Genomic DNA, 26,553 nt, shown 5'->3' with positions numbered 1-26,553 from the left:
TTTTATTCCCTGGTGAGGCTCAAGACTCAATACTTTTTTTGAAGTTTATTTCCTACAAGGATTAATTGGCTGTTTGAATTCCACTGCCCTGGACTCTGGGACTTCCATCTAAGATCACATGGGTCCATCTCCTCTGCTTAGGGCAGGTAGCTGTGAAGCCTTTTCCCCCTTAAGATTTAATCACATATATCTGAGAACACTGTAAGATTTGACTAGGAGGCAGAGGACGCTAGAAGAAATTGCAGGATTTAATAAAAAAGGCTAATTGCAGCTTATTTATTATTAAGACAAATTCTTAAAAAGGGGGAAAGACCAGTGTCAATAAACCTGTTTAACTTGCTCACTCAATAGAAACAGTTCAGAGTCAGTATGCATACCAGACATTGGAGAATATTGATCGGACAAGTTACTTTTTCATTATGTGCCTCCCATAACCCTATAGCCAACATATGCACTAACAATACTGACTGGGAAATTATGGAAGCCATCTGAGGATTTCTCCCCTCCCCCCCAAAAAAACCCCTCTGTTAGAGGCAGCTAAGGTGGGCTGGGGGACAGAGTTACTGGCTGGCAGCTGTTATAAAACAAGAGTGTTGTACAGGCTTCTCTTCTTCTAAATAGGCTCTCCCTCCAACAGTGAGCTTATTCTCCACTTGTTGTACATTATGGTACGAATTTTCTCTTTGGGTGGAAAAGTATGTCCAGATGAGAATGATCATATATTTGGACCAAAAGGCCTTTGGGGTTGCTTCCAGTCATTGACTTGAGACAAAAGTTCTTTCAATGACCTAATATTTCAATCAGTATTATTGATTAATTAGGTATGCTGGTGTTACATTAATTGTAGTGCTTTTTCATCATTTATGTTTTCATTTCATTGTTTTTAACACAATTAATAGTTTGATTATACTTTACTGTAGCTCCTTTGTATGTTTTAACTGTATTAACTGAATTTGTAAGTCAATTTGAGTCCCAGCTTTGGGAGGGAAGGTCAGTTATAAATAAAGTTATTAAGAAGCACAAGTAGTGGTGGTAGCAGGAATAGAAGTGAAGCTGGAATACAGTGAAAAAGTTGAAGTATTCATGTCAATAAATAAAAAGTCCACACACAGATTTCCGTCCTTTTATTTCATCTCTATTGCCTCCATGCAGAATAGATCAATACAGATGAACAAGAATGCACAGGAACTAGTGCAAAATAAAGCTAGAAAAATAAGATTCTCTCTGCATTTCCTAAAGTGACAAATATTGTGGAGATACTAACTGCCCTTCCCACCAGAGCACCGCTGTGGGGCGGGTGCCAAAATGAAGCCGAGGCCTCTTCCCGTGGGCCTGGAGTGGCCACTTTAGGCAAAGCTTCCCAAGATTTCCAAACTTGGTTCAGGCAGCTAGGGCTGCAAGCCAACAGCAACAGTTCCAAGATTAATGAATCAGTGTCACCCACTTTACATTCCTAAACACTGAGCAGTGAATTCCAGCCTACACCAAACCCAGCCCTGATGCAAATAGCATGAGCTTCTGTGTATTCAGTTCTTGGAATGCACCAAAGCAGCTTGCCAATGCTAACCAGAAATTTAGGGACAATAAATATTCTTAAATAATAGTGGCTCTTGTACCCCTGCATTGGTACTTCTGCCATCTCCACGCCAGGGCTTTGCTGGCAGCCCTGTCTAAGCTGAAGCAAGACAAATAGGGGCAGAACAGAGTCCTGGAGCATCACTCAGTGCCTAACGGATTAATTACATGATGCCTGGGAGGCGATGGAAGATTGTCATTTTGGAACTGTGCTTTTCTGAAGCTGCAATCCAGATGCTTAACAGCTGAGAACAGCTGCTGGGGAAAGGCAACCTTCCAAGGACAAAGAGAGAGGGGAGGGAGAGAAAAAGAGCATGCTTCATGATTAGAGTCAGTGAGGCAGATGAGCTGTGTTCATTTTTGCTTTGTGGGAAAGGTGGTTAAAACTTTCCTCTGCATGGCTACGGCAGACAGCCTTTAGTAAAAGTCACAGAGCCATTCCACAAATCACAGTGTTTCCAGCCCTAAGGATTTAAGGCTGCTGCACCTGCACCACCCCATTTCCACTAAGATACAACAGAAAGCAAATACATAAGTGCTTCTCCATCTCTTCTTAAGCAGAGATGTGGGTAGTCCAGTATTAAATGTTGTTCCTGCACTCATGCATACTGCAGCAAAATGCTTGTCCCAATGATTTTTCTGGCCAGTTTGCAGTCCATGAATTGTCAGCATAGTAGCTGTATATTCATGCAGGACTGACATGTGGGCTAGATGTGCAATGGTCTGGAGATAAAAAAATCTTTTCAGGGAGTGCAATCGGAGGACAAAGGGCCAAAAGGACTTCACTGGGATTCCTCAAACAAATGATCTAAGGACTGCAGTCTCAGAAAAAGTGAAGGCATTGTCCTAAACCGTATTTCTTTAACCTGGTCCTTCCCAGATGGTTTCACCTACAAAGCCCATAATTCCCCAGACAGCATGGGGGTTGTAGACCAACAACACAACAACAAGCAACAAAGTAGAGTTGGTGGGGATGATGATGATGACAGGACTGCCTGCTGCTTCTTTCTAGCAGCTGGAGATCTACCACTTTTATAGCTATTCAGCTTTCCTCACAACTGTCTGGTAAGCATGGAAGGCACCACAGTGATGCTAGGTTGTCCTACCAGACGGGATCTTTCTTAGTGGCACCTCAAACTCTTGCCAACCTAAATCTTTTTTATATAGATGTACTGAACCTCCAAAGATATCCCAAGGAGAGTCTAAATTAAGACTCCACAATTTAGTGATTCAATATACAAATACTAAAGAAAGACACACAACTGCCCATCCACGCAGTTTCATTTTCAGTTCTTTTCTGTAAAGAGCTGGCCAACAGACTGTGAATCACTATCTCACAGTGACAGTGCCCAAATCTGACAAGCACACCACCAAAGTTTGGAAGCAAAGTGGGACTTCCCACTTTAAAACAAGCAGTATGTGCTCATTTTTAAAGGGGGGTTAAAACTGCAAGGACTATTGCCAGTTTCCTGTCCAAATCCAGCAAAGCAGCTTAGCAATATGGTAAAACTGTGACTCATTTTGGCAATGTGATAGAAGGGTGACCCATAGTGGGTTTAAGGGGAGCAGAAGGCAGCCAAAGTTGCTCACTCCATTGTAAAGAATTAAAATTGTAGAGACTTGTTTGAAATCTAAGAAACAAGTCTGAGGAGAAACTGTTTCTTTTTCCCTGATCAACTCTTTCTTCAGCTGACGTGGGTTTGCAATGAACTTGCATACCATTTTGCCTTCCTCATGACAGGCAAAATTAAGAAATAAACTATAGTTGTGTAAAATGGTACATGGGCTGTAAGAATCTATTTCCCCTGGTGCTTAATTTTAATTTATTAATGTTTTCAAAGGGCACACAAGGCACAGTCCTGATCATAGCCAAGATGTCAGTATTCCCGTTTCACAAAGCAGCTCCAATGATTCCAAACTCTTTTTCAGCAATTACTCCCCAAATATCTTAGGCAAGGCCCCGAGTGTGCCCTTCTCTGTATGCAGCTTTTACAGGCTCAGTTGTGTGTTCCCTATTGCCTTGTTTTCTGCTGTTCACCATGAAAGAATGCAGGCCCAGCACACTCATCCAAGTAGCTACTGAAGAAACCAAAAAGTAAAATGTATTAAACTGGTGGGCAATCTGGGACCCTTCAGTTGCTGTTGGACTGCAATTCCCATCAACAATAAGCAGCATGGTCAACAGATAGGGATGATAGGGGCTGTGATCCAACAACACCTGGAATGGCACAAATTATCTGTCTTACATAGGACAGACTGAACATATGGCTTTCAAGCTGCTTGACAGCTGAAAAGGCAGGAGAGTCTTCCCTTATGGTAAAGGAGTTGTAACAGGATCTCTCAGGCAGTGCTCCTTAAAATGAAATCTTTGGAGTACAGTTTTCATTCACTCTTAAGTATGTGCAAATATGTGTGTGTATGAGGGAGGGAGGGAGAATTTAGTCCAACAACAGCTAGACAGAAACAACATCTCCGGTAGAATCCAGTTTCAGTATAATGCTTATGTACCAAAGAAACTCAAGGAAGAAGTTGCTCAGTCTAACAGGATCTTATATTGCCAGCTTGGGAAAAAGAAGGTAGAGGGTCAGGCAGTAGTAGAACCTTCTCTCAGAAGATCTAGAAAGCTAGCTCAATGGCAGCATGCATAGCCTGGCACACAGAAAGATTTGGGTTCAATCTTTCCTATTCTTCTACAGTGACATGGGGTTCAGGGAGCACATATGGGAAAGATCCCTGGGTGCCCAAAATCCTGGACACCCACTGCCAGTGACTGTTTTTAATACCTGGGTTAGAAGGACAAGTACAGCCTGACCAGGTAGAAAGCACCTTCCTACATTGCTCATCCCTATGTGGCAACATAAAGTGAACTATTAGACATTCTGCTGCTGTTTGGAACACTTTCTCCTGTGCCTTGGAAGCCAGATAATTATTTCATTTCTATGCAGATACTGTGATTTTGTCTTTTATTCAACTCTGGAGTTTTGTCCAAGCAATTCTAGCACACATCCTGGTCCAACCTGTCCATGCTGCTTTACCACTGACAGCAAGTTCTCTCTTCAATGCTATCTTCTGTTTAAATTATTATTTTATAAAAACACACATACACACACCCCTTTAAAAAAAGAAAAGAAAACCAGCCACTCACTTTGTTCTTTCAAAACTTTGGAAGTCCTGGATTCTAATACTTTAAAAAACAAGAAAAGGAGTCCAACTTCCATCCTAAAAACTATGCTTCCCTTATCCGCTTCTTATAGCAGCAGCCAGATCCACAGGCACACAATGAAGAAAAATCCAATGGTGTCCCTTATTGCTTTGTAACAGTTTAGAATGAAGGCAGCCTTGGAGAGCAGCAGAAGGAAGCCTGAGTCAGAGTCACTCATTCAGTGGTGAGCGAGAGAAGCACCATGACAATAATGCCGGTACATAGGAGGAGCACTTGTTGCACTGAATTCCTAAGCAAAGGAAAGAAAGATCAGAAGAAAAGGATGGATTAAAAACCAGACATGACATGTGTATTTATTTTTTTTCACCCCTGCCAAGGCACTTAAAGAAACAGATCTCTGAAGTCTCTTTCCAGCCCATGGGAAGTCAGGCAGAAGGAAAGTAGCAGGAGAAGAGTCCCTTCCTCAGATGCCGCCTTTTCATGCATAGCTGGGAGTCCCTTTCCCATGCCACCCAAATCTACCACCCCAACCAATGGTTGGCAAGTCCATGGTTACCCACCTCTAGCTGTCTTGCAGATCTACTGCTAGCGAAAGCTAGAGGGCCCACCCTTTCTTTTTTCTCTTGAGCCCTGAACCTGCTTTCAGTGGCCTTGCCAGAAAACCTTGCTTGTTGCTATGTTTCAGAAACAAATTTTGCATCCTTGCTCAGTGGGAGAGCAACTATGTTGACTCTGTGTTGTTTGAGCCACACAGATAACGGCAATATGATAAAAAAGCAAAAGATTGAAAGGGATCTTGTAACACCTTTGAGACTAATTAACATAAAGGAGCTGGCAGCATAAGCTTTTGCTTATAGACTTAAGCTTATGCTACCAACTTCTATCTTGTAGTTAGTCTCAAAGGTGCTACAAGATCCCTCTAAATACTGATCCAGACTGACACGGCTATGTTTTTTAAAATTCTATCTTATATCCGCTGCAACTTTCTGAGGTATAAGTAAACTTTTCTCATTCTCTGTACTTTTATGAATTCATTTCCTTTCCTAAACTGAGAAGTGTACATCTGATGAACTGGGTTCCGGCCCACAAAAGCTCATGTCCCAAGATCTTTGTCAGTCTTTGAGGTACCACAGGACGGACTCTCTCTTGCTTTGACTGCTTATCTTCAAGCCATGCTAGAAACACTTACCAAGGATTCTTCTCCTCTAAAAGATCAGGCACAACATTTACCAAGGCAATGTATAAGAATCCCCCAGAGGTAAATGGGAGAATCCAAGCGATGGTTTCCCCTGGAGGAACAGTGAAAAGTACATCAATGACCAATAGGTGGCAGAAGACAGCTATAAGTGGGCAAATTATCCTGACACTGGAATGGAAAGGTCAGTGGTTGACCATAAGGCCAAAAAAAAATACAGCCATGCTAAAGGAAAAGTATTCTGAATCAAGGAAACATTGGAAGCTATGAAACATTTAGGAATCTCAAAGAAAAGTAGATTAAGCATTACCAGAACATTCTGACCCTATCATTGACTAACCAATAGTGTCTACTAATAACATTAACAATCTGAAATGTAATGAAAAGGTCCAACATGAAGGGTTTTTACTTGGTACAAGTTGTTGTATGCTATTGTTTGGTAGATTTTCCAAAACTGCCGTAAATGACATAGTTTAAGTTTGGTTTGGTGCCAGATTTCCCTGTTGGAATGCTGATATTTGGACCAGCACTGTGTTATTGAATAAACTGCTGTTTTTACTTCACTGGGGCCTGTTACAGACTGCCAAAATAAAGCTGCTTCAGGTCTCTTTGGAGGTATGCTGTTTAAATGATGCATGGGTCCTAAGAGTCCGGAGGTCGCGCCAAAGCCACACTCCATTCCTAAGCACTGGAGTGCAGCTTTGGTGCAGCTTCCGGATTCTTAGGATGCATGCATCATTTAAACAGCATACTTCCAAAGAGACCCGAAGCAGCATTATTTTGGCAGTCTGTAACAGGCCTATGCCTCCATTCTTGAACCCATAGCTCAACACGTTTCCTTTCCAGATCCATACCTGTTCCTTTTGGTGACTGAGCACAAATTGCAAAGCAAGCCCCTAGGACTCCCCCGAGGGCTGTGGAGAGTTGCAACTTGGCAGCACTCCAGCGATCAAACCCAGCACGAAGGAGGATGGCAAAATCCCCCACCTATAGAGACACCATAAACAGAGTTCAGTGGTAAAGCATTAAACTGGCTAGCATGGCACTATTAGCTCTTTTCCAACATGGCACCATAACACATTAAACTCCCCAGACTTACCATGAGGATATCTCAGGGTGTGAAACATCAATTATCATGTATATTCTAGTTGCAAAAGAGAGAACAGCTCTTCCAAGCTGTTTGGATGGGGAGAAGGAATTCTAAGCAAAAATCACATTGCCCACCTGCTGTTGCCACCAACAGCATTTGTGCCTGAGAAGAAACCTAAATATCATAAATACATTTACTAAGATCCTATTGCCACTACCTGCCATGGATTATGCTCTGTGACCTTTGGGCACACTAATAAAAAGGTTGTTTTTTACTAGTCCCCTCTTCTTCCCACAGGTTATTTCCTACCAGGGATTCACAATTTTCCCAACTGTTAATGGAATTAGAGAGCAACCATGGTGCAGTGGTTTTGAGTGTTGGTCTACAACTCTAGGAGACCAAGGTTCCAATCCTATCATGAAAATGCACTGGGTGATCTTGGGCAAGTCACGGTCTCTTAACCTTAAGAAGAAAGCAATGGTAAACCTCCCCTGAATAAATCTTGCAAAAAAAACAACAACAACAACAACAAAACAAAAACCAAAAAACCTCTGACTGTGACAAGCCTTAGGGGTGCACAGCTGATTTAAAGGCACATAACAACTAAAAAAATGGAATTATTATTTGTGTTTACTCCCAACAATATGTCTGAAAGTTGTATGTCCTTAAAATTTACTGTGAGTGATAAACACAACAGAAAGAATACCTGCAACCTTATAAAAATCCTTTCTGAAGAAAAACTATAATGGTGAGACTTAAGTTTGTTGACAGAGTGACTGGTGGAATGTAAGATACAAAAGACTGAGAATCACTAATGTAGATTAATTGTATGTGCAGGATTTTAATGAAATTGACACTGCAATATTCAAAAATCTGTAGAAAAACTCTTCATTTTCCCAGAACACTCTGTCTCTGACTTCAGGCTTGAACAAAAGAAGTTCAACCACAGATTCCAGTGGAGAAAGGGTTAAACAAAAAATAATCAAGAGATTTACTATCTCCACTGGTTTGAACAAGGACAAAGGCTTTTTATCTTAGCACACATGATAATAGATGTTAATCAGTACATCTATTATCACTTTATTGTTTGTTAATGCCCATTATTAGGCCATTTCCACTGCTTGTACTCTTCCCTTTTTTATTTCCTCTGGCCCTTCTGAGCACAATTCTCACATACAAGAGTTCATCTGGAACAGGGGTCTGCAACTCTGGTGGGCTTGGGGAGTCAATATCTGAGACCCTCCAGGGGGTGCATGGACTGACAAAAAATGGAGGGGAAAAGCCAGAAAGTCAATTTCTCGTTGTATAAAACAGGCATTTTGATACAAAACAATATTTGGGAGAGAAAGATTTTTCACTAGAAAAGGGGTAATCAAGGAAAATTAGGTGAATAACTTGAATGCCATTGTGGGGAAAAGGAGGGATCTAAATCCTTGAAATAAAATAAAAGAAAATACAGCCTTGGAGGCTAAAGGTGGCCTTTGTCTTCTCCTGATCTAGAACTTAAACTCTAGGCCAAAACACACTGCAGAAATAATCCAGTTTGAGACTGCTTTAACTGCCCTGGCTCAATACTATGGAATCCTGTTTTATTGTGGCACCAGAGCTATCTGACAGAGAAGGCTAAACGTCTCTTGCAACTACTATTCCCAGCATTAAGCCAGGGCAGTTAAAGCGGTCTCCAACGGGATTATTTCTGCAGTGTGTTTTAGTCAGGGATTTGAAGGGTTAAAACAAAGCACACAGGGAAATGCTTGATGTGTGTGTGTTCGACTATGAGCATTCAGCAGAAGGACAAGGTTGATCAGTACAGCTGATGCTCATTGGTTCAAGGACACTTTAGTGTCTAGGTGCATGTAGCCATGGATGATGAAACCATGTGTCTGGATTGCACAGGGGACATATGACATGGTTACACACCTGAACTCACTGGGTTTGGGAGACCACATGGTCTGGAGTCTATATAAACCCAGGGGTTGCAAGGGACAGCTTGTGGGTTTGTAGTAGGAGTTGGTTTGGTATGGTTTGGAGTTTTGGAGATCTGTATTTGTATTATAGCACTGTGAATAAAGAGCACTTCGGGAGACTTTGCTTCTCTGGTGGTTTATCAGTAGTCTTGCATCGCTTTGCTGAGTGTCCCTGGAGGTTCCCTACATTGCTTCAGTTCCTGGAAGACATCCAGTTGCTGTTATCTCAATTGCTTCTGGAGCCATGCTTCTGCTTCTAAAATTGCTAGCTCTGCTACAAAGGTCTGATTTAACCCCAGGACTCGTTTGAGTTGCTGACAGTGGTTGTTGGACCCTAGCAGTTGCGCTGATAGTTTTAGACCTCTGCCCTTGTAACCTGAACTGAACAATGTCTTTTCACCACAATACATGTGATATCCATCCTAGAATGTCAGCTTTGCCACCTAACTACTGCTTGATTATTATTTTAAGAATGGCTGCTCAACAATGTATTACAGTATTATTATTGTTATTTTCAATCCTTGGTTTCACAGCATATTAGGTGTTACTGATTGAAATCTTGGACCATCAGTGATTTGGATTCTGAAATCTGGAAATCAATGAGGGATTGCTGGATAATGTAGTGTCCAAGTAGTGTCACTTTTTTAATTGGGATATTATGATTGTAACAGTAATGATGTGTGTTATTTATACCCCACCTTTCCTACAAAAATGAAACCCACGTTTCAAGTCCACCCAGTCAAGCATTTGTATAAGTATCTGTCATGTAAGGTAACATTCCATACATCTTATGAAGGGGTCTGTAGGGCACAAGAGCTTATGTCAAATAATACTTGCTAGCCTTTAAGGAGTCATTAGACTTGGATGTTGTTCTGGCTGCAATTGACTAACTTGGCCTTCTGCCCAAAAGTAAATACATTTGTTCATACTTATCCCTTGAATCTCCATTTCTTCCCATCTGCCACTGTCAAATTTCAAACTGTAGGACCCTTGGGGACAGAGATTTTTATTTTTATATTTGTTGTTCTGCAGAGCACCTGTAAATATTTTTGGTGCTTTGTGTGTGCAAGAGAGAGAGAGTGCGAGAGAGTGTGTGACTTTCCTTCCCACCTCCGAACCAGAGAACTGTTCAACTTCCTCACAAGTTTATGACACATTCTACTCACCTCATGGGGTATTTCATGCAGGAGAATTGCCACGGTGGTCAGAAGCCCAACCTACAGCCGATAAAAGAAACTATTTAGGACAGTCCATGAAGCTCAATAGGGCTGCAAGTGGAGCAAGGCATGATGCTTCCCACATAAGACTAAACATGGGTGGGCAAAGTGCACCCCTGCAGATATTGTTAGATTGGAAGCCTCAGCATTCCTCAGCACTGGTCATGCTGCTTAGGGCTGATGGAAATTGCAGTACAACAACATCTGGAGGGTGGCACATAGTCCATCCCTGAACTAAAAGGGACACTGAGCAGCACCATTTTCATGTTCAAAATAGTGGAGACTCACAATCTTCAGCTGATGCATAATGCATAAATGGAAAAAGAACTTTTAATGCTGGATTATGGGAACAGAGGAAATGATCCCCCCACATATCACCAGGTCTTCCGTTAAGGACTGAAAATGTTTTTAAAATCTTGTACTTTGTAACACAACAGAAATGCCTATGTGTTTTCTACCACAGCCTCTCATATCTCACCATCACAGTTGGTTCAAACAGATGCCTTCAAAAGGGAACTTACCTTTCTACTAACCAGAAAGCTGGCTGCCACTGCCAGGCCATGAGTGAAATTGTCTATTGTGTTGGCCAAAAGATTGAGGTATCCACTGATCTACAGAGGAGTGGAAAGAAAACAAAAAGAACTTCAGGGCCCCTAATGATCAAAAGAGAGAAATGATTGCACAGGAGAGCAGGGACAAAGCTCATTTTCAGAAAGGCACTTAGAATCGTGCCAGTCAAGCAGACCGGACCAAATGGACCATAGCCTGTCCCAGTATAAAGTAGAAGCATACCTTTAATCAGTAAAGCATCTTCTCCAAGCAAAGACTTCGAGAAGGCAGAGAAGAATGCTGTCTATACTTTCAGGAATGGGAGAGTGTTTTTCCCCCAAGAGATATACAATGGGGTTGTTTACAACGATTTAAAATACACCGGTTTCGGTAAAACCGATTCAAAATAACACGGGTGTTATCCCGCGTTCCAAATCGCTTTTTTTCTTCATTCTCATGTACCAACTGAAACGCTGTAAATGATCCACTTTCATTCCTATTCAAGAATGAATCGGTGTATATATAACCCGGTTTTAGCGTTATTTCGTTCGCACTCGCTTTTTTCGGCTGTCAATCAAAGCGAAGTCATCATGACGTCACATTAATTCGGAGTAACATACACCGATGTAGCCTGTACCTGCGTTCCCACTACCTGGCTGTTTTTAATTACTTATAAATTTTGCGTTTTTTTTAAAAGAGCCAATCAGGAGGCGCTTATTCATCCTCTTCTGTGTCTCCCCATATTAACTGCCATAACTCAGTGCTAGGGAATCCTGGGAATGGTAGTTTATTATGGCACCAGCACTCTCTGGCAGAGGAGGATAAATGTCTCACAAACACAACAAACACAACCATCCCATAGTTCCTCTGGAAAGATTCGCTTTGGCCGCCCCATGGGGAGAAAATCTTTGGGGATTGCTCCCTGGGCTGTCTTGGGAGCCATGAAGCAGGGATTTCCTGCAAAACCCATCCCAAAGCTCCTCTGGAAAGAGCTTCAGTTCCCCAAATTCACTTTGGCCGTCCCATGGGGAGAGAATCTTTGGGGATTGCTCCCTGGGCTGTCTTTGGAGCCATGAAGCAGGGATTTCCTCCAAAACTATCCCATAGTTCCTCTGGAAAGAGCTTCGGTTCCCCAAACAAATATACATTCATATGCGTATATATACATGCGTGCAAACACACACACACAAATATGTATGTGTGTATATACCTATATGTTTGTGTGTGTATGTGTTTACATATATATGCATGTGTGTGTGTGAGTATTGATATATAAACATATGTGTGTGTGTGTGTATCTATCTATCTATCTATCTATCTATCTATCTATCTATCTATCTATCGTGTGTGTGTGTGTGTTTCTTTGCCAAATCGGATCAAGGAGGAGAAGGCAGTGGGTTTAAGTGGGTAGAGACTCTGCATCCAAAGCCCAGGGTTGGAATACACACACACACACACACACACACACACACACACACATCCAGGGTTTCCTATGTCTCCCCAGATTCCGTTTGGGAAAGAGAGAAGGAAAGGCTCTATTTCCCTCCAGATCGCTGTGCATCCAGCCTCTCTCCATTACAAATGGTGTTCAATGGCTCTCCTCACACAGAGGGGAGGTTGCAATCCACCGGGGGAAAGTCTATGTGAATGGAAGAAAATGGTGCTGGCGATGCAGAAAGAGACCAAAGAGGGTGACACCCCTAGGCCAGCCCATCGCGCTCCGCTCCTCCCATCCAGTTGACCCGATTCAAAGGCCGAAACGTTTCTATTTAAATACTCTGATCCCTATCCCGAATCAAGGAAAAATACTAGGGTTGACCCTTCTATTTTTTTACACCGGTTTATAGGCCTCTGACCCGGATTAAATGTTATAAATCGAATCAGATTCGAATCGTAGTAGAAACAATATTGGGTTCATCTAGAACTGTTCTAGAGTTAATTCGGGTTTCAGTAGGAACGCTACACCTTGGATTCAATTTGTAAACCGGTGTATAAGCCAGTGAGAACAACCCCCATGTTTTCTCCACTGGGTCACCAACTCCCCATGCCCTAGCAAAGCCCTTTACCTTGATTTTGGGGGCTGAAGGTGAAGGTATGTGAGAAGAACCATTGCACTGAGCTGGGCCTGACTTCTTTCTTTGGATTGGATTGGCTGCCTCCGGCACAGAGAAGCTGCTCCCTTTTGGAATCCTTTTGGCAGGAACTTGGGTGTCCTATATCACAAAGCAGGAACTGTTCTTTTTTTCACGTTCATAAAACCAGTGCCCCAGAGATGATTTTCATCCCCTTCCTACTTGTCTTGTCTGAAATGCAGAAGAAACTAGTGCTACACCCCACTTGCTAATTGTGGGTGAGGGACAAGGTACCACCTTCTCAGTGACTGGCCCTACACTTTGGAACTCCTCCACCCCAGAGGCTAGAATGGCCCCTTCCTTGTTATCTATCCTTCCATCAGCAGGGAAAAACTAATTAATTAATTAATTAATTAATTTTTAAGGCTGCATTTCTCCCAGAAAGGGACTCAAGGTGGCTCACAAGATAAAAACATTTTTTAAAACTTTACAGTAAAAATTTAAAAACACAGTTAAAATCATCTAATTAAAACAATATAAAATTAACATTAAAACACAAAAAATTAAAACATAATTAAAACAAAGACCCCATATAAATCCACCCAATCACGATTATTACATTAAAAAGCATTTTACAATTACATTTTATGCAGACAGGGTTTTAGAACTGAAGGCTTTTTAATAAAGGGCTGTTAGGGCTGTATTGTGTATTAAACTGTACTGTGTAACTTTTACAGTCTTTTTAGAGTATATTTTTAAATATGATTAATAGTTTAATTTGGTTTTAATGTTGACTTTTCGTATGCCCCCTTGAGTAGCAGTCTTGGAAAAAGGAGGGATATAAATACACTTAATAAAAATACATGGGGGGGGGGAGGATTTACACAAACCTCAAATATTTTAAGTAATTAATTATGCTAGAACATCAAACCAGTCTTTCTCTACCCAGTACCATCTAGATATATTAAACCATCATCCCTCAGACAACCCCTCACTATTCCCATGATCCCCAGGCATCAGCACCACTGGGGCTGGTGTGGTAGGGATGATAAGCATTGTCAACCAATCCATCAGGGGGGTATTGGGCTGGAGAAGGTTGCCTTAGGCTAGGCATACAAATTAGGCAGCCACCACATCTTTTTTGCTTGTAGAATAGATTATCAGCATCTAAGGCTGATTGAAAAGCAAATGAATATAGTATTTCCATCCTAAAAACACACACTGAAAATTAAAAAGATTTTAAAAAATCCACCAGATATGATAATGGAATAAATTATGAAAATACGTTTGATAAAGTATTTGCACAATTTATGTCAAATGAGGAAGGAATGGGGGTGTCAGGAACATTCAATGTGGAATTCCAAATGTTGGTCATGATCATCATCTTCTGCAAGCCCTGCTTATGGAACAGAGCATGTGAGAGGAGAGATATGAGCAACTGAGCTGGACTGAGGGCCATATTTCATTCTCTGGATGTCTTGTGGGCAACACTACTCCACCACAGCAAAACCAGAAGTTATGTAAAATCATATCTGTAGCTGTTTTGGGAGGGGCTGAGGAGAGAAAACCCACACCTTTATTGCATGGGAGGGGCTGAAAAACACTTTGCCCTTTCAAAAAGAAATTAGGAGCCCCCTAGGGATAGCCTGAGGATTTCCAAGGGCCACAAGAAAATGTGAAGGGCAACATGCAGCCTGGGGGCCACACTTTACCACTCCTGTGGTAAGGTATCCCCTAAGATATAATGGAGGCAGTTACCCTCTCAGACCACAAGCCTATTCCATGCCTCTGAACATTACAGAACCTACAGGGAGAGCACAAGTCAGGTTTTGTGCAGAATCTCCAAAGCTACCCAACCACACAAACCAAATGCCCAAACCAAACTCATTTTGTTGTCCACTCACCAAACTGGAGCCTCCTTGCTTTTCACTATCTGGGAACATCTTCTGCAGACTCAGGAAGGTCAGCAAGCCAACAATCACCCAGAGTCCTAGAAGCTTCTGCTGCTGGTAGCTCTGCCCTCCACCTTGACCAGTTAAAAAAAGAACAAAAGAAATCAGAACACAAAATGCAACCAAGTTTCTTAGGGATCAGGATCACCACTACCACTACCCTACCTTCAGAGGGACACAGACACATAGGAAGGTGCTTATTAACAGTCAGGCCATTGGTCCCTATAGCCCAATACTGTTTGATTGACAGCAAAGTCTCTCCAGGATGTCAGGTGGCATTATTTCCTAACCCTGTATGGAGACCTCCCCACCCCTGCTAGTATTCTCATTCTAGCATTAACAAGGCCCAACCCTGTTTAGCTTCTGAGACCAGACAAGGTGGGGTATGTTTAGCACAGTGTGGTGGTGTGCTAGCACGAGAAACTTCAGGTACTGTCACAGCTAAGTGCAATGGGAAACCCCTTTAGAACCTCAAAACACCTCTCCAGGCTGCAAACTCAGGCTTTAAATACTCTTTTATCTCTGACTATTGACTGGAGATAACATCAAAAGATGTTTGAGGACTAGATGGCACACGTCTCACCCTGGGCTGTGTCTGGCCTCTTCCTGGACAAGAAAGATTATTCAAAACTGACCCATTGGGATTGTTTTGTTTTTAAACAAGATGTACTCATGATGCCTGAATAGCTGAGACTAATACAGCGCGCCTGCGCCATACGCGGGCGCGCCATATGCGGCCTTGAGCATACGCGCTCAAGCCGCGGGGTGCGCACGGGGCGGCGCGTCCCATTCAATTGAATGGGCGCGTGCACCCGTTGCACCCCCGTGCTCCCGCGCTGCCGCGCACGAGCCCCATTGTTTCCAATGGGGCTCGAGCATAGGTGGAATTTGCCTTACGCAGCGGGATTCGGAACGGATCCCGCCGCGTAAGGCAAGGACGGACTGTATTCTGTTTTAAAAGGACCCAAATCTGTAATCTGGCTTTACAAGTGTGACACATATGAGTAGACCACGGAAACGATAGTTTTTGATATTTTATTTAAAGGGAAGCCACTGCTGTCTTAGGCAGAGGTTCCTTAACTTAGGTCCCCACAGAAGTGACCACTATTCCCCCAACCCCCAGCCAGCATGGCCAGTGGCTAGAGATAATAGCTGTTGTGGAACAACTTCTGGGGACTTACGGGTAGGGCCCACTCCCTTAGAGAATGAACTAATTTGGTGGTGAATTCTTGTTCCAGAAAATTAGCACAGCTCATGTGTCCGTGATTTGAAAGCATGCATCCTGCAAGCAGATGTTGCTACATGGAAGCCCACCAATTTACCTTACTTTTATATGAGAGCAAAACTGGATTTTTTTTGAGCAGAGAAAGACAGACACCTCTGATTCCTATGACAAACCCTGAAGCTACGGTTGCGTGTGTGGGCATGAAACCTGCACCTTGGAAAAACTCATTCAGTGTTCCACCACACCCTCAGTGCCAAGTTCTCAGCCCAAGGGCACAAAATGTGCCTTTTGATCAGCTTCACATGCTCTTGCTCAGACTGACTGCTGGCAAGCTACAAGAAAGGACAGACACGTGTGAGGCAATGCAATCCTGAAACTCAAAAGGCCAGAGATAAAAAGTGTTACAAGAAAAACAGAGGCATTCCTGAAGAGTCAGGCTTCTACAGGCTCATAGTGGAAGGCCACCAGGGACAGAAAAGCAAGACAGAAGATTTCCCTTCTATTAATCAAGCAGCTAGCTATAGGACTCTACGTAGACCTCAGGAAAAAAAATGCTTTATTGAACTGAAATATCTAGAACCTCCTCCCACCCAGAAAAAAGTATGTTTTCCAAGATCTGGTTCTGGGGTATAGCAATTTATCTTGTCTAAGGCTGCTGAAGTATCAAAAGTCAACTACATGAGACTCAGAAATAAAAATGTTTGTGCTGTTTTTCTCCCTGATTTTCTTTAGTGGCTATATAGATTAGCTATTATCCACTAGGCACCCTACAACTGTGTTGGAATAGAAGGCCCACCATCACCATCCTGGTTGGGAGATGCTTGGAGCTCAGGTTCCACACATCCGAAGGCATCCAGTTAGGCTACAGACACAAGTTGGCTGTACTAAATCTAGCCAAACTCCCTTTCACTACTTTGAAAGGAGGCTGGCTTCTCGTCCCTCCCCTTGCTTTTAAAGATGCTATTGTCACTCAAAATATAGGGCTATGGGTAAAAAAAAATTCTGGCAGCCCCCCCCATCCCTTATGAGAAGCCACTGTGGAGAAAAATTCCACCATCAGTGAGCTGCACAGACATAGAGAGATGGCTGTGTGCCTGACTTGTCCATGTGTGCTTGGTGTTCTCAGAGCTTTAGTCACAATTACCTGCAGTGGCACTGCACGTGTATGCCCAGGCCTCTGGGAGCAAGTGCAGGAACACATTCCCCAAGAGCCCTCCTATAGCAAAACTCAAGAGCTGCTTCATTCGACGGGATCCCTCTGAAAGACAAACAGGGAGTCACTGCAGAACCCAGCCTTATCTGGCTAGTCTACTTAAGAGAAGTCTAAGGAACATCCATGTACATGCAGTTTAGGCTCATATAGCAGGTAATTAGAATGCTTTCTTCGCTTCCAGGGAAAGGCTGTTAACTGGGAAGGGCATTTGCAGCAACTGACTGAATTACTCCTGCCATTTAGGAGCATTTGGCAACTATTTTGCTCAGTGCAGGAAAAACATCATCCTCATGGGGACCTCTTGCCAGCTGTGCTATGATGAAAGGGACCAAAGGCAAGATTATACAAGCCTAGCATCTAGAGATAACAGGATCATGGCTCTCCCCTAATTTTAATCAAGTATCACACACACACACAATGTGTGATACAGAAGCACAGGAATCAATATCCATTCATATTTTTGTAGTTCATATGTAAATTTCTAGCCCTCCTGAATGCTAAAATTGACTTGAAAGTGAGAGGGCAATACCTGGTAACACCACAACGACTTGCAGAAGGAAAGGTGGCCTTCATTGTTCTGTCAACCATGAGCTTGTACAGACAGGCCAAAATAAAGCTGATTCAGGTCACTTTGGAGGTATGCTGTTTAAATGATGCATACGTCCTAAGAGGCCAGAAGCTGCACCAAAGCCATGCTCTAGTCCTAGTAGCATAGCTTTGGCATGCTTCTGGCCTCTTAGGATGCGTGTGTCATTTAAACACCTCCAAAGTGACCCGAAGCAGCTTTATTTTGGCCTGTCTGCATGGGCCCTAAGTTACCCTTTCCCACCTTTTAATAATAATAGACCTTTTGCCCTATTTGCATCATACATTCATGTTTAAGAATTCCACTCTTATTACACCATTTTGCAAGGGGTGAAATTCCCCCAGATCATTTAGATCAGGGGTAGGCAACCTTTTTGAGCCAGGGGCTGGGTTGCTGTCCCTCAGACAACTGGGGGGCTGAACTCAAAATAGCGCCCGGAGCGGCGCGGAAGCTGCGACGGGGGCGGCAATCGGAGGCAGGACTGGGCTGGGGCCGATCCCAAGGCCTTGCCGGGCCGGATCTGGCCGGCGGGCCGTAGGTTGCCAACCCCTGATTTAGATTAACTGCTGGAGAAGAGCCACCCTCCAAACATCCCCAATGTCCTAAATCAGGGTATTTTAAAAGAACTGTTACTGAGCATCCACTCTCCCATTCAAAGAGTTTAAAAGTGAAGCTTCTCCAGTACATACACTCCTGACATTCAGACTGTGCTGAAAGTGATTTTTCAAAAGGAGAAAGTCAATACACCAAATACCGTTACACACATCTATATTTTATCAATTTTTATTATCCTGCTCACCACTAAAAAAAACTGAAAAGAAAAATCCCTTGAATTCTTCATCAAAACACAATGGTATATATTTCAAGATTACTGCATTCCTAATCTGCAGCAACTTGCAGAAGACATTTAAACAGGGATGGGAATCATGTGGCTGAAATAAATCAATTGTATGAATCAAAACATTCACTGGCAGAGAGATTTGCCTGGAAAAAGGAAACCAGTAGGATTACCAAGAGTGACAGACAGAGGGATTCACTTACCTTCTGACTTCAGAGCTGCTCCTGTTTCTAGAGGAATGATCAAGAGAGGAAGAACTCCACTTAGCCCAACCATAATAGAACCTATTAGAGAACAGATCCAGGCATCCAAGCGGTCCTCACTGAATATGGCTCCCCAAGACTCAGCCTCCTTTTCACACAAGGGAAGATCATGGGCTTGGCAGGCAACAGTCAGCACTAAGATGGAGAGAATTCCATGAAGAAAAAATCTTTCCTCCATTGTTGCTATATAGCCTCAGCCTGGCTGGTTAATCCCTAAGAAAGAAAGAAAGAAAGAAAGAAAGAAAGAAAGAAAGGAGAGAGAGAGAGAGAGAGAGAGAGAGAAGGTCACAAGTCTGTGTACAAAACATTTAAGTACTTCTCTTCCACGCTGTCATCACCCCCCCCCCCCGCCCCTCCAATTCAATCTTCCCTTCTCTTAAAAATTTTTTTCAAGGGAAGTAAGGATGATTTACAATATTATTTATTTTTCTGAAATGAGGAAATTTCAACCGGAGGTGAGAAGTCACGGCAATCCTTTGTCAGTTACCCATTCTATACAAGCATCTGATCAAAGAAATAGTCTACTAAATGTAAGTCATGCTACATTTTCAGCAACTACATGAAAAGAACTGACAACCATTTTGATTGTCATCACAGGAATGTCAGCCCTCATATCTAGATACCTTTTGACAAAGTAAAAAGGTTAAATCTTATTACTAGTCAACTACAGCAGACATATTGAATGAACACCAACACTTACATAGGCCCCACTGATTCAATGTGTCTACTCTGGCTGAGGCTAATAATTGAATTTAGCCCATAATCTTCTGGTGGGGAATCATTCATGGGGATATAGTGGTTGGCTGCAATTGCCAAAAATTAGAAAAACAACTAGATCTTTCAAAAATCAAATTTCCCCCATGTTGGATTTCTCTAGTCCCATAAGAGAAACTGGAATTCTGTTCCCTCTCCTCTACCTCCTTTGCATCAACTTTCCCAAACTTCTTCTTTTAAAAAAAAAAACAGATACAGAAATGCGGATTCCTTACTCATATTGGTGCCAACTAATTCTGGCTGGAGGTCTATGGTATACAATCCCATCTGTTTGTGGCACTAAAATGTTTTCTGGAGCCTAAATAGGACATTTGTTGGATACTGCATGCCACCATGCATGGATGCACATGATCTCCACAGGCCACATGGCACCTGGTATTTAGTCTATTGTTCAATGAAACCAATTTACTAGAGAGATGATGAGGTCTCCTTCTCTGGATGTCTTCAAAAGGAGGCTGGACAGCTTCCTACTGGGGATGTTCTAGCTGGATAACCTGCACAGAATGGTCCATAGGGTCCCTTGAACCTCTTTGATCCTATAAATGCATTCCCAACATGGCACTACCATTCCATAGTGGTGGGATTGTGTGCTCCTGCGAGGCAGGAGACTGTACTGCTGGTAGGGCCTCCCATGTCAGACAGACTTTTGTTGAGAAGCCAGACTAAATGCGCCAAACAATTACTGGACAGTAGCAGTAGTGATGTGTGTGTGTAACACTGATGAAGGATTAAAACTTGCTAGTACTGAGCAAAAGGAGACACAGCAAATCCCTTTTGAGTGTCTTTTACCATGAAAACCCTATTATGAGAATGAAACAAGAGATAGTGCTAGAAGATGAAACTTCTAAGTCATATGGCACTCAACAAGCTACAGCAGAGGACAACTATGTGTAACACTGTGGCAAATGATGCAACTGGACTCAACAACAATGAATGCATTTTCTATGGGCCAAAGCTAGGCCATTGGAGAGAGAATAGTTCATACCACCAAGGGGTGATGCTACTGCACATTTATCTGCTACTCAGTGGAACCTTTTTCTTCCCAAGGACTATTTCTCTGCAACACACTCACACATCTTACTGGTTTAGCAGTAAAATGAAACAAGGAGGTACTATTTTTATCCACCAAGATGTTAGCAGACTTCTCCTATAGGAAGATGGCTATTTATAAAAGAATTCAACAAATTTGTAGTGGACAGGATTGACACAATAAATAAAAAAAATGCCTGCTTTCAAAGGTAGTATATCTCTGATAGCCAAGGACAAACACTAGGGAATTACTAATTATGGTCTTGGCCTGTCTGTGAGTTGTTCCAAAACACCTGCTAAGCCCCTAGTTCAGGCAGAGCAGGTTTGGGTCAAAGTCATTAAAACAATTGTTATATTCTCTGAACAATGAAAGCTCTAAATCAGCTTTCCCCAACCTGTTCCCCCCCAGATGGGTCAGACTATAAGACCCACCATACCCAAGAAGCATGGCCGTTAGAACATGGGATAAGAGTACACTTCTTCCAAGGAAGACACACAAAACAAGTATTTCTCATGGCTTGTTCATGCCTATATTATATACCCCACTTGCTTATTTGATGGTATGCCATCAAATAAGCAAGTGGGGTATATACAGTGGGTCCTTGGTATCTGTTTGGGTTTGGTGCCTGAATCCCCCGACTTGAGGATGCTCAAAAAATACAATGGCATATTAGAACTGTATCTCTTATATAAAATGGCAAAATCAAGGTTTGCTTTAGGAATTGATATATTTTTTGAATATTTTCAAACAGTGGATGGTTTTATCCATAGATAAAGAACCTGGGCATATGGAGGGCTTACAGTAATACAGCCATGAGAAATTTCCTGTATATGTAAAACCTGGCTTTTATACAAGTAGAGAACAAACAGAGCTGGCCTTATGACTCTTCCCTAATTCCCAGGAGCTAGATTTGTGGCAATGACCCATAGGCTGAAACAGTTTGACTCAGAGCTCATTCCATGCTGGTGCATTAGAATCCAAATAATCTCATGGCTTCTTGGAAAACAGCTGTGTTCCCTGGAGGCATGTCACCCAAACAGTGAGCAATTACTGCAAAACAGCCTGCAGCATGAATGCTATAACTAAGATTTCTCTGGGTCAAAAGGGGGAAGATGCCACCAGGGGACAGGGATAGATGACAAATCAAGCAAAATGCCTTCAGGCTTTTCAGATGACACAGCAATAGAGACCATGACGGAATGTGTACAATTTGGGCTGTGATCCTATACTTACTTGGGAGTAGGCATAAGATTGCATTGTTGATCTGCAATCTTAAATGCACTTACTTCTGATTAAACATGCTTATGACTGTGCTGTTAAAACTGATGTCTGTATGCCTCTCTCTATTCAAACAAGAGCTTGAGAAAGTTTTGCTGTGGGATGGGAGGGATGGGACTAGGGGGAATCTAGGAGTTGTACTACAAAAATCTAACTTGAACTACACTCTCCCCCTTCACTGTCTTGCACAGTAAAGTCTGCAATGAACAGTTCTCAAATTGTAAAGAGACACAAAGGAGAACTTGACCAAACTGTTTAAGTGCGACATTTCGGAAATTGCTGAGTCTCCTCAACACAAGATTTCCAGTCCAATCTGTTCTGGAAATGGCTTTCCAAAGCACCTGGAAAATCCAGCTCAGCTCTCCATCCAGCACTTCTCTGAGTATAAACTCAGAGTTTCTTCTGCTCCTGCCTCCTCCCCTGGGAGTTTTGCCCTTGCCAACCACACATTTTTTTTCCTGCTTCAAATTCTACCACCATGCCAATCCTTTTATTAAAAAAAAATTATAGCACATTCTGCTGAAGCTCATAGGTTGTCTCTAATTATGCCAGTGAGTCCAGACAAAATGTCATCCTGTTCCCCCGCAACGGAAGTAGAAATAGCAACAAGTAAACTCTCTTCCAGAGCTACTTTACGAGTCCAGCAGTGAACGCCTGGAATCCAACTGGAAATCCTGACCTTCTGCCAACAGCTACAAAGCTCTGCAGTGTCCATTCACAGTAGCTCCACCACTGTCAGATCTGAAGCGCCTACAGGATTTTCCACACTCAAAGATCCTTTTAAATAATGATCCCATCCTATTCCTATTAAGACAAGGTCTTCCCAAAGTGCATGCAGATCTGCTGATACCATACAAAGAGTGCATTTACAATGTATATTACTTATACTATTTGCAGAGCACTGCAGTCCTCACAACAGTGCTGTGGGTTGGGTAATTATTCCAATTTGACAAGTGAAAATGGTGGTGGTGGTGGGGTTGGTTTGTTCAGATTCATCCAGGGAGTTGGATTGGCTTGATACTCTTTTCCAAAAGTCATGTAAGACACGGACATCACTGCATCTTAAACTAGCACTCTTACAGCTGAGGTTTGAGAAACTCCAGTCTTCAAAGGCAAGACTTTGCTAAAACATAAATGAACAATCCACACAGCAGGAGATTCAAATTCTCTTCCAATAAGAGCAGCAACCTCCACAATTTGTTCTGAAATATTTACTGTTTTGCTTAGATTAGTCTGGCTTTGTTATCGCAGAGAAGACAAAGAGGCTATGCTTAACACTGAAGACTAACTCCTGGGCTGTATATTCAACCATGTCTCTAGCTTCTGAGATTGCTGTATAAGCACTCCACACACTTGACTTGCTGCTATAAAGATTAGAAACACAAATGAAAGCAGAGACTCTCAAGAAGCTCAATTCTGCAACCAACACATTACATCATCATCATCATTATTATTATTATTATTATTGCCATTTCCAAAGAATAATGGCAGACACACAGCTCTGGCCAAAAGTAAACTACCCTGTAGCTACTCAGCTTGAGGTTTTTCAACAATCGAGGAATCATCTGTGAACTCACCTTAGTGAACAATAGTACTGCCTACAATATTGGAGAGAGATCATTTCATAAACATATCCAGCAGCATATATAAGGCGATCACACAGCGATAGTTCTGTCCTTCTTTACAAACCATCTAAAGTACTAGTCATCACAACATCCTATGGCCATGCACTTTGTAACTTGCGGATACTTTCTAAAAAGAAGTATTTCCTTTTAGTGTGTTGTGAATCTATTGCTATTCAGCTTCATGAAATAATCTAGTTCTACTGTTACGTGGAATGGAAAAAGGTACCTCAATTTTCTCTACACCATTCATAACTTCATAAACCTCAGTGATGGTCCCCAATGGTTCCCAAATCTTAGTCCTTCAGGTGTTTTGGACTTCCAGCTCCCAGACCCCCAGCCAGATTGGCCAAGAGTCAGGGATACTGGGAGGTGAAGTTCAAAACACCTGAAAGACCAAAGTTTGGGAACCACTGAGCTAGACCATAGTGGTTTGATTGTGGGACTATGGCTCTGGAGACCAGGGTACGATTCCCTGCTCGACCATGAAATCCACTGGGTGACTTTGGGCAAATCACATACTCTCAGCCTCAGCGGAAGGCAATGGCAAACCTCCTCTGAACAAATCTTGCAGAGAAAACCCCATAGGGTTGCATAAGTCAGAAACAACTTCAAGGCACACAAGACACACACACTGAGTCAGACACAAAAGCAGCAATGCCAGGTCAACATGGGGCTGTTTGGAACCATTATGCTCCACAAAGGGGCATGTGTCAGATGAACTGGCTTCTGGTTGGAAAAGGATCAAGGAATGCTGATAATGGAGACAAGGAGATCTTCAGTATTCTTTCCCCACTAGACTCTATATTAGCTATGATTGCCATTACTGTATCTGACAAGGATATAAGTGACGATCAAGTGCTTATGACTTCAGCAAATCAACTACTCTGGCATTACAGGCCAGCTTTGTTCCTGCCCCTGTCCCACCAGCTGCAGTTATGAACAGGGCGATGTTACCATGACTGATCATTATGCAAAGGGGTCTTGTAGCACCTTTCCCGCTAGCTGAGAGGAGGAGTTTGTTGCATAAGCTTTTGTAGACTGGATCTGAAGAAGCAAACATAGACAGAGACTGTTTATGCTGCCACTTCTTTCCCTCAAAGGTGCTGCAAGATCCCTTTCCATACAGATCCAGACGAACACAGCTATGCCACTGGATAATAACCCATGACTATACATGCAAATGAGACAGTTTTGATTACCATGTGAGTATTTGATAGAGATGTGCAACCGCCCTGAGTTTGGTGGAGTAGTTACCACCTTCCCTTACATTCTGCCACGCAAGTAACATGGGATGGGAGCTGCAGTCCAGCAGTATAGTACTAACCTTAAGTTCAGCACCCTCTTCGCTCTCCTGAATTTGCCATGAACATCCTGAAGCAGGGGTTACAATCACACAGACTTCCAGGAGTTATTGGACTGCAGGACCCTTTAACACTAAGCATAGCTATTGGTAAAATGCAGAGCTTCAGCCCCACTTGCCCCATCTCTGCCCCAAAGCCTCCATCACTAATTCAGAAGAGCTGCAACAGGACGTCATCTAAGGTCACAGCCCTCTCCGGCGGACCCTTGGTATCTGCTGGGATTGGGTCCCAGGACCATGGCCCCGCAGGGATAGCAAAGTCTGTGGCTGCACAAGTCCCAGGGTGGAGGCAGCCGCTGCCTTGGGGGCTCCATCAGTCAGAAACAGCAGCAACAAACCCCAGCATCCCTGGCCCTCTCCTCAGGGTCCTCCTTACTTACCGTGCGAGGCCGGGGAGCTCCGGGCTGCCCCTGCCATCCAGCTTCGCCGGGACAACCTCCGCTCCGCCTTCCAGGCTCAGCCACGTCGGTTGGGTCCTCCTCCTCCTCCTCCTCCTCCACTCTGGCGGACATTTTAGTGAACGCACCACTTCCGGCGACGCTGCTACGGCGGACCTCAGAGGCAGAACACGCGCCCTGACGAGGGGGAACGAATTACAAGGCGGACTCACTTCCGGTCTGGGCTCTATGGGGGACCGGAAGTGCCGTCGCACTGCCGTACAGGGGCTGTGAAGGCGCCCCGTGCAATAACATATGGGTCCTCTGTTCGTTGTGTCTTGTTCACAGAGCCCTGGTGGTTGAATGCCTGTATTGCAGCCACTCACTCACTCACTCACAAACCACAACCAATGGGTCCAAACACACACTGCAGAAATAATCCATCTTGAGGCTGCTTCAACTGCTCTGGCTCAGTGCTAGGGAATCCTGGGAAGTGTAGTTTTCTGAGACATTGAGCCTTCTCTGTCAGAGACAGCTCTGGTGCCACAATAAACTACAGTTCCCAGGATTCCGTAGCACTCTGAGCCAGGGCAGTGAAAGCGGTCTCAAGATGGATTATTTCTGCAGTGTGTTTTGGAGCTATGCCAAGATACATAGTACTCAATGTCAAAGGCATGCACTGTGGCAGGTGAGGCAGAAATCCTCTCTTTCCTTCCCTCCCTGCCAACATCAGATAGAATAATAATACTAATAATTTAATAACTAACAATTTGCTGATTTTTAACAACATTCAGAATCAGACCATTTCACTCTGCCTGATGGCTTTGCCAACACTGCTAGTGTTTGACACAGGCCCTGCCTCTGATGTCATAGAATCCTAGAGTTGGAAGAGACCATAAGGGCCATCCATACTGTTATAAACTGCCTCAATCTCATTGGATAGGCAGGGTATAATATTCATAACAATTATCATCATCATCATCATCATCATCATCATCATCATCATCATCCAGTCCAACCCCATTCTGCTATGCAGGAACTCACAATCAAAGCACCCCCAACAGATGCCCATCCAGCCTCTATTTAAAAACCTCCAAAGAAGGAGAGTCCGCCACTCTTCAAGGGAGTGTGTTCCACTGTCAAACAGCTCTTACTGTCAGGATCTTCCTCCTAATGTTGAGCTGGGATCTCTTTTCCTGTAGCT

General features: G+C 43.1%; 1 protein-coding gene across 3 annotated transcripts; it reads right to left on the bottom strand.

Moving 5' to 3' along the window:
- Window positions 1-1,109: 1,109 nt before the first annotated feature.
- On the bottom strand, window positions 1,110-25,464 carry SLC39A13 (solute carrier family 39 member 13). Of its 3 annotated transcripts, none has more exons than XM_089521651.1 (10): window positions 25,353-25,464; window positions 18,846-19,118; window positions 17,150-17,263; window positions 14,733-14,854; window positions 12,823-12,969; window positions 10,729-10,818; window positions 10,157-10,207; window positions 6,788-6,920; window positions 5,928-6,027; window positions 1,110-5,027 (listed from the first exon to the last, which is right to left on the bottom strand). In XM_089521651.1, exons 2-10 carry the CDS (start codon window positions 19,081-19,083, stop codon window positions 4,952-4,954), a joined length of 1,071 nt encoding a protein of 356 aa, XP_089377777.1. In that variant the 5' UTR covers window positions 19,084-19,118; window positions 25,353-25,464; the 3' UTR covers window positions 1,110-4,951. The 3 variants fall into 3 exon arrangements, with proteins under 3 accessions (XP_089377777.1, XP_089377778.1, XP_089377779.1); XM_089521652.1 differs by lacking the exon at window positions 25,353-25,464 and adding an exon at window positions 24,937-25,152; XM_089521653.1 differs by lacking the exon at window positions 12,823-12,969.
- Between the last annotated feature and the right edge of the window lie 1,089 nt (window positions 25,465-26,553).

Source organism: Sceloporus occidentalis, unplaced genomic scaffold (assembly GCF_023333645.1).
Source record: "Sceloporus occidentalis isolate IW3139 unplaced genomic scaffold, rSceOcc1.0.p SCAF_4, whole genome shotgun sequence".
NCBI lineage: Eukaryota > Metazoa > Chordata > Lepidosauria > Squamata > Phrynosomatidae > Sceloporus > Sceloporus occidentalis.
This window is presented reverse-complemented; position numbering and strand designations above follow the sequence as displayed.

Bases quoted from the DNA above. Each gene is read 5' to 3' on its own strand.
- SLC39A13 (XM_089521651.1), bottom strand. From the start codon at position 19,083: ATGGAGGAAAGATTTTTTCTTCATGGAATTCTCTCCATCTTAGTGCTG. The intron at 14,855-17,149 runs GTAATTGTGACT...TAACTGGTCAAG, and splicing joins CACGTGCAGTGCCACTGCAG to GTGGAGGGCAGAGCTACCAG. The intron at 6,921-10,156 runs GTGAGTAGAATG...GTGTCTCTATAG, and splicing joins TGCATGAAATACCCCATGAG to GTGGGGGATTTTGCCATCCT.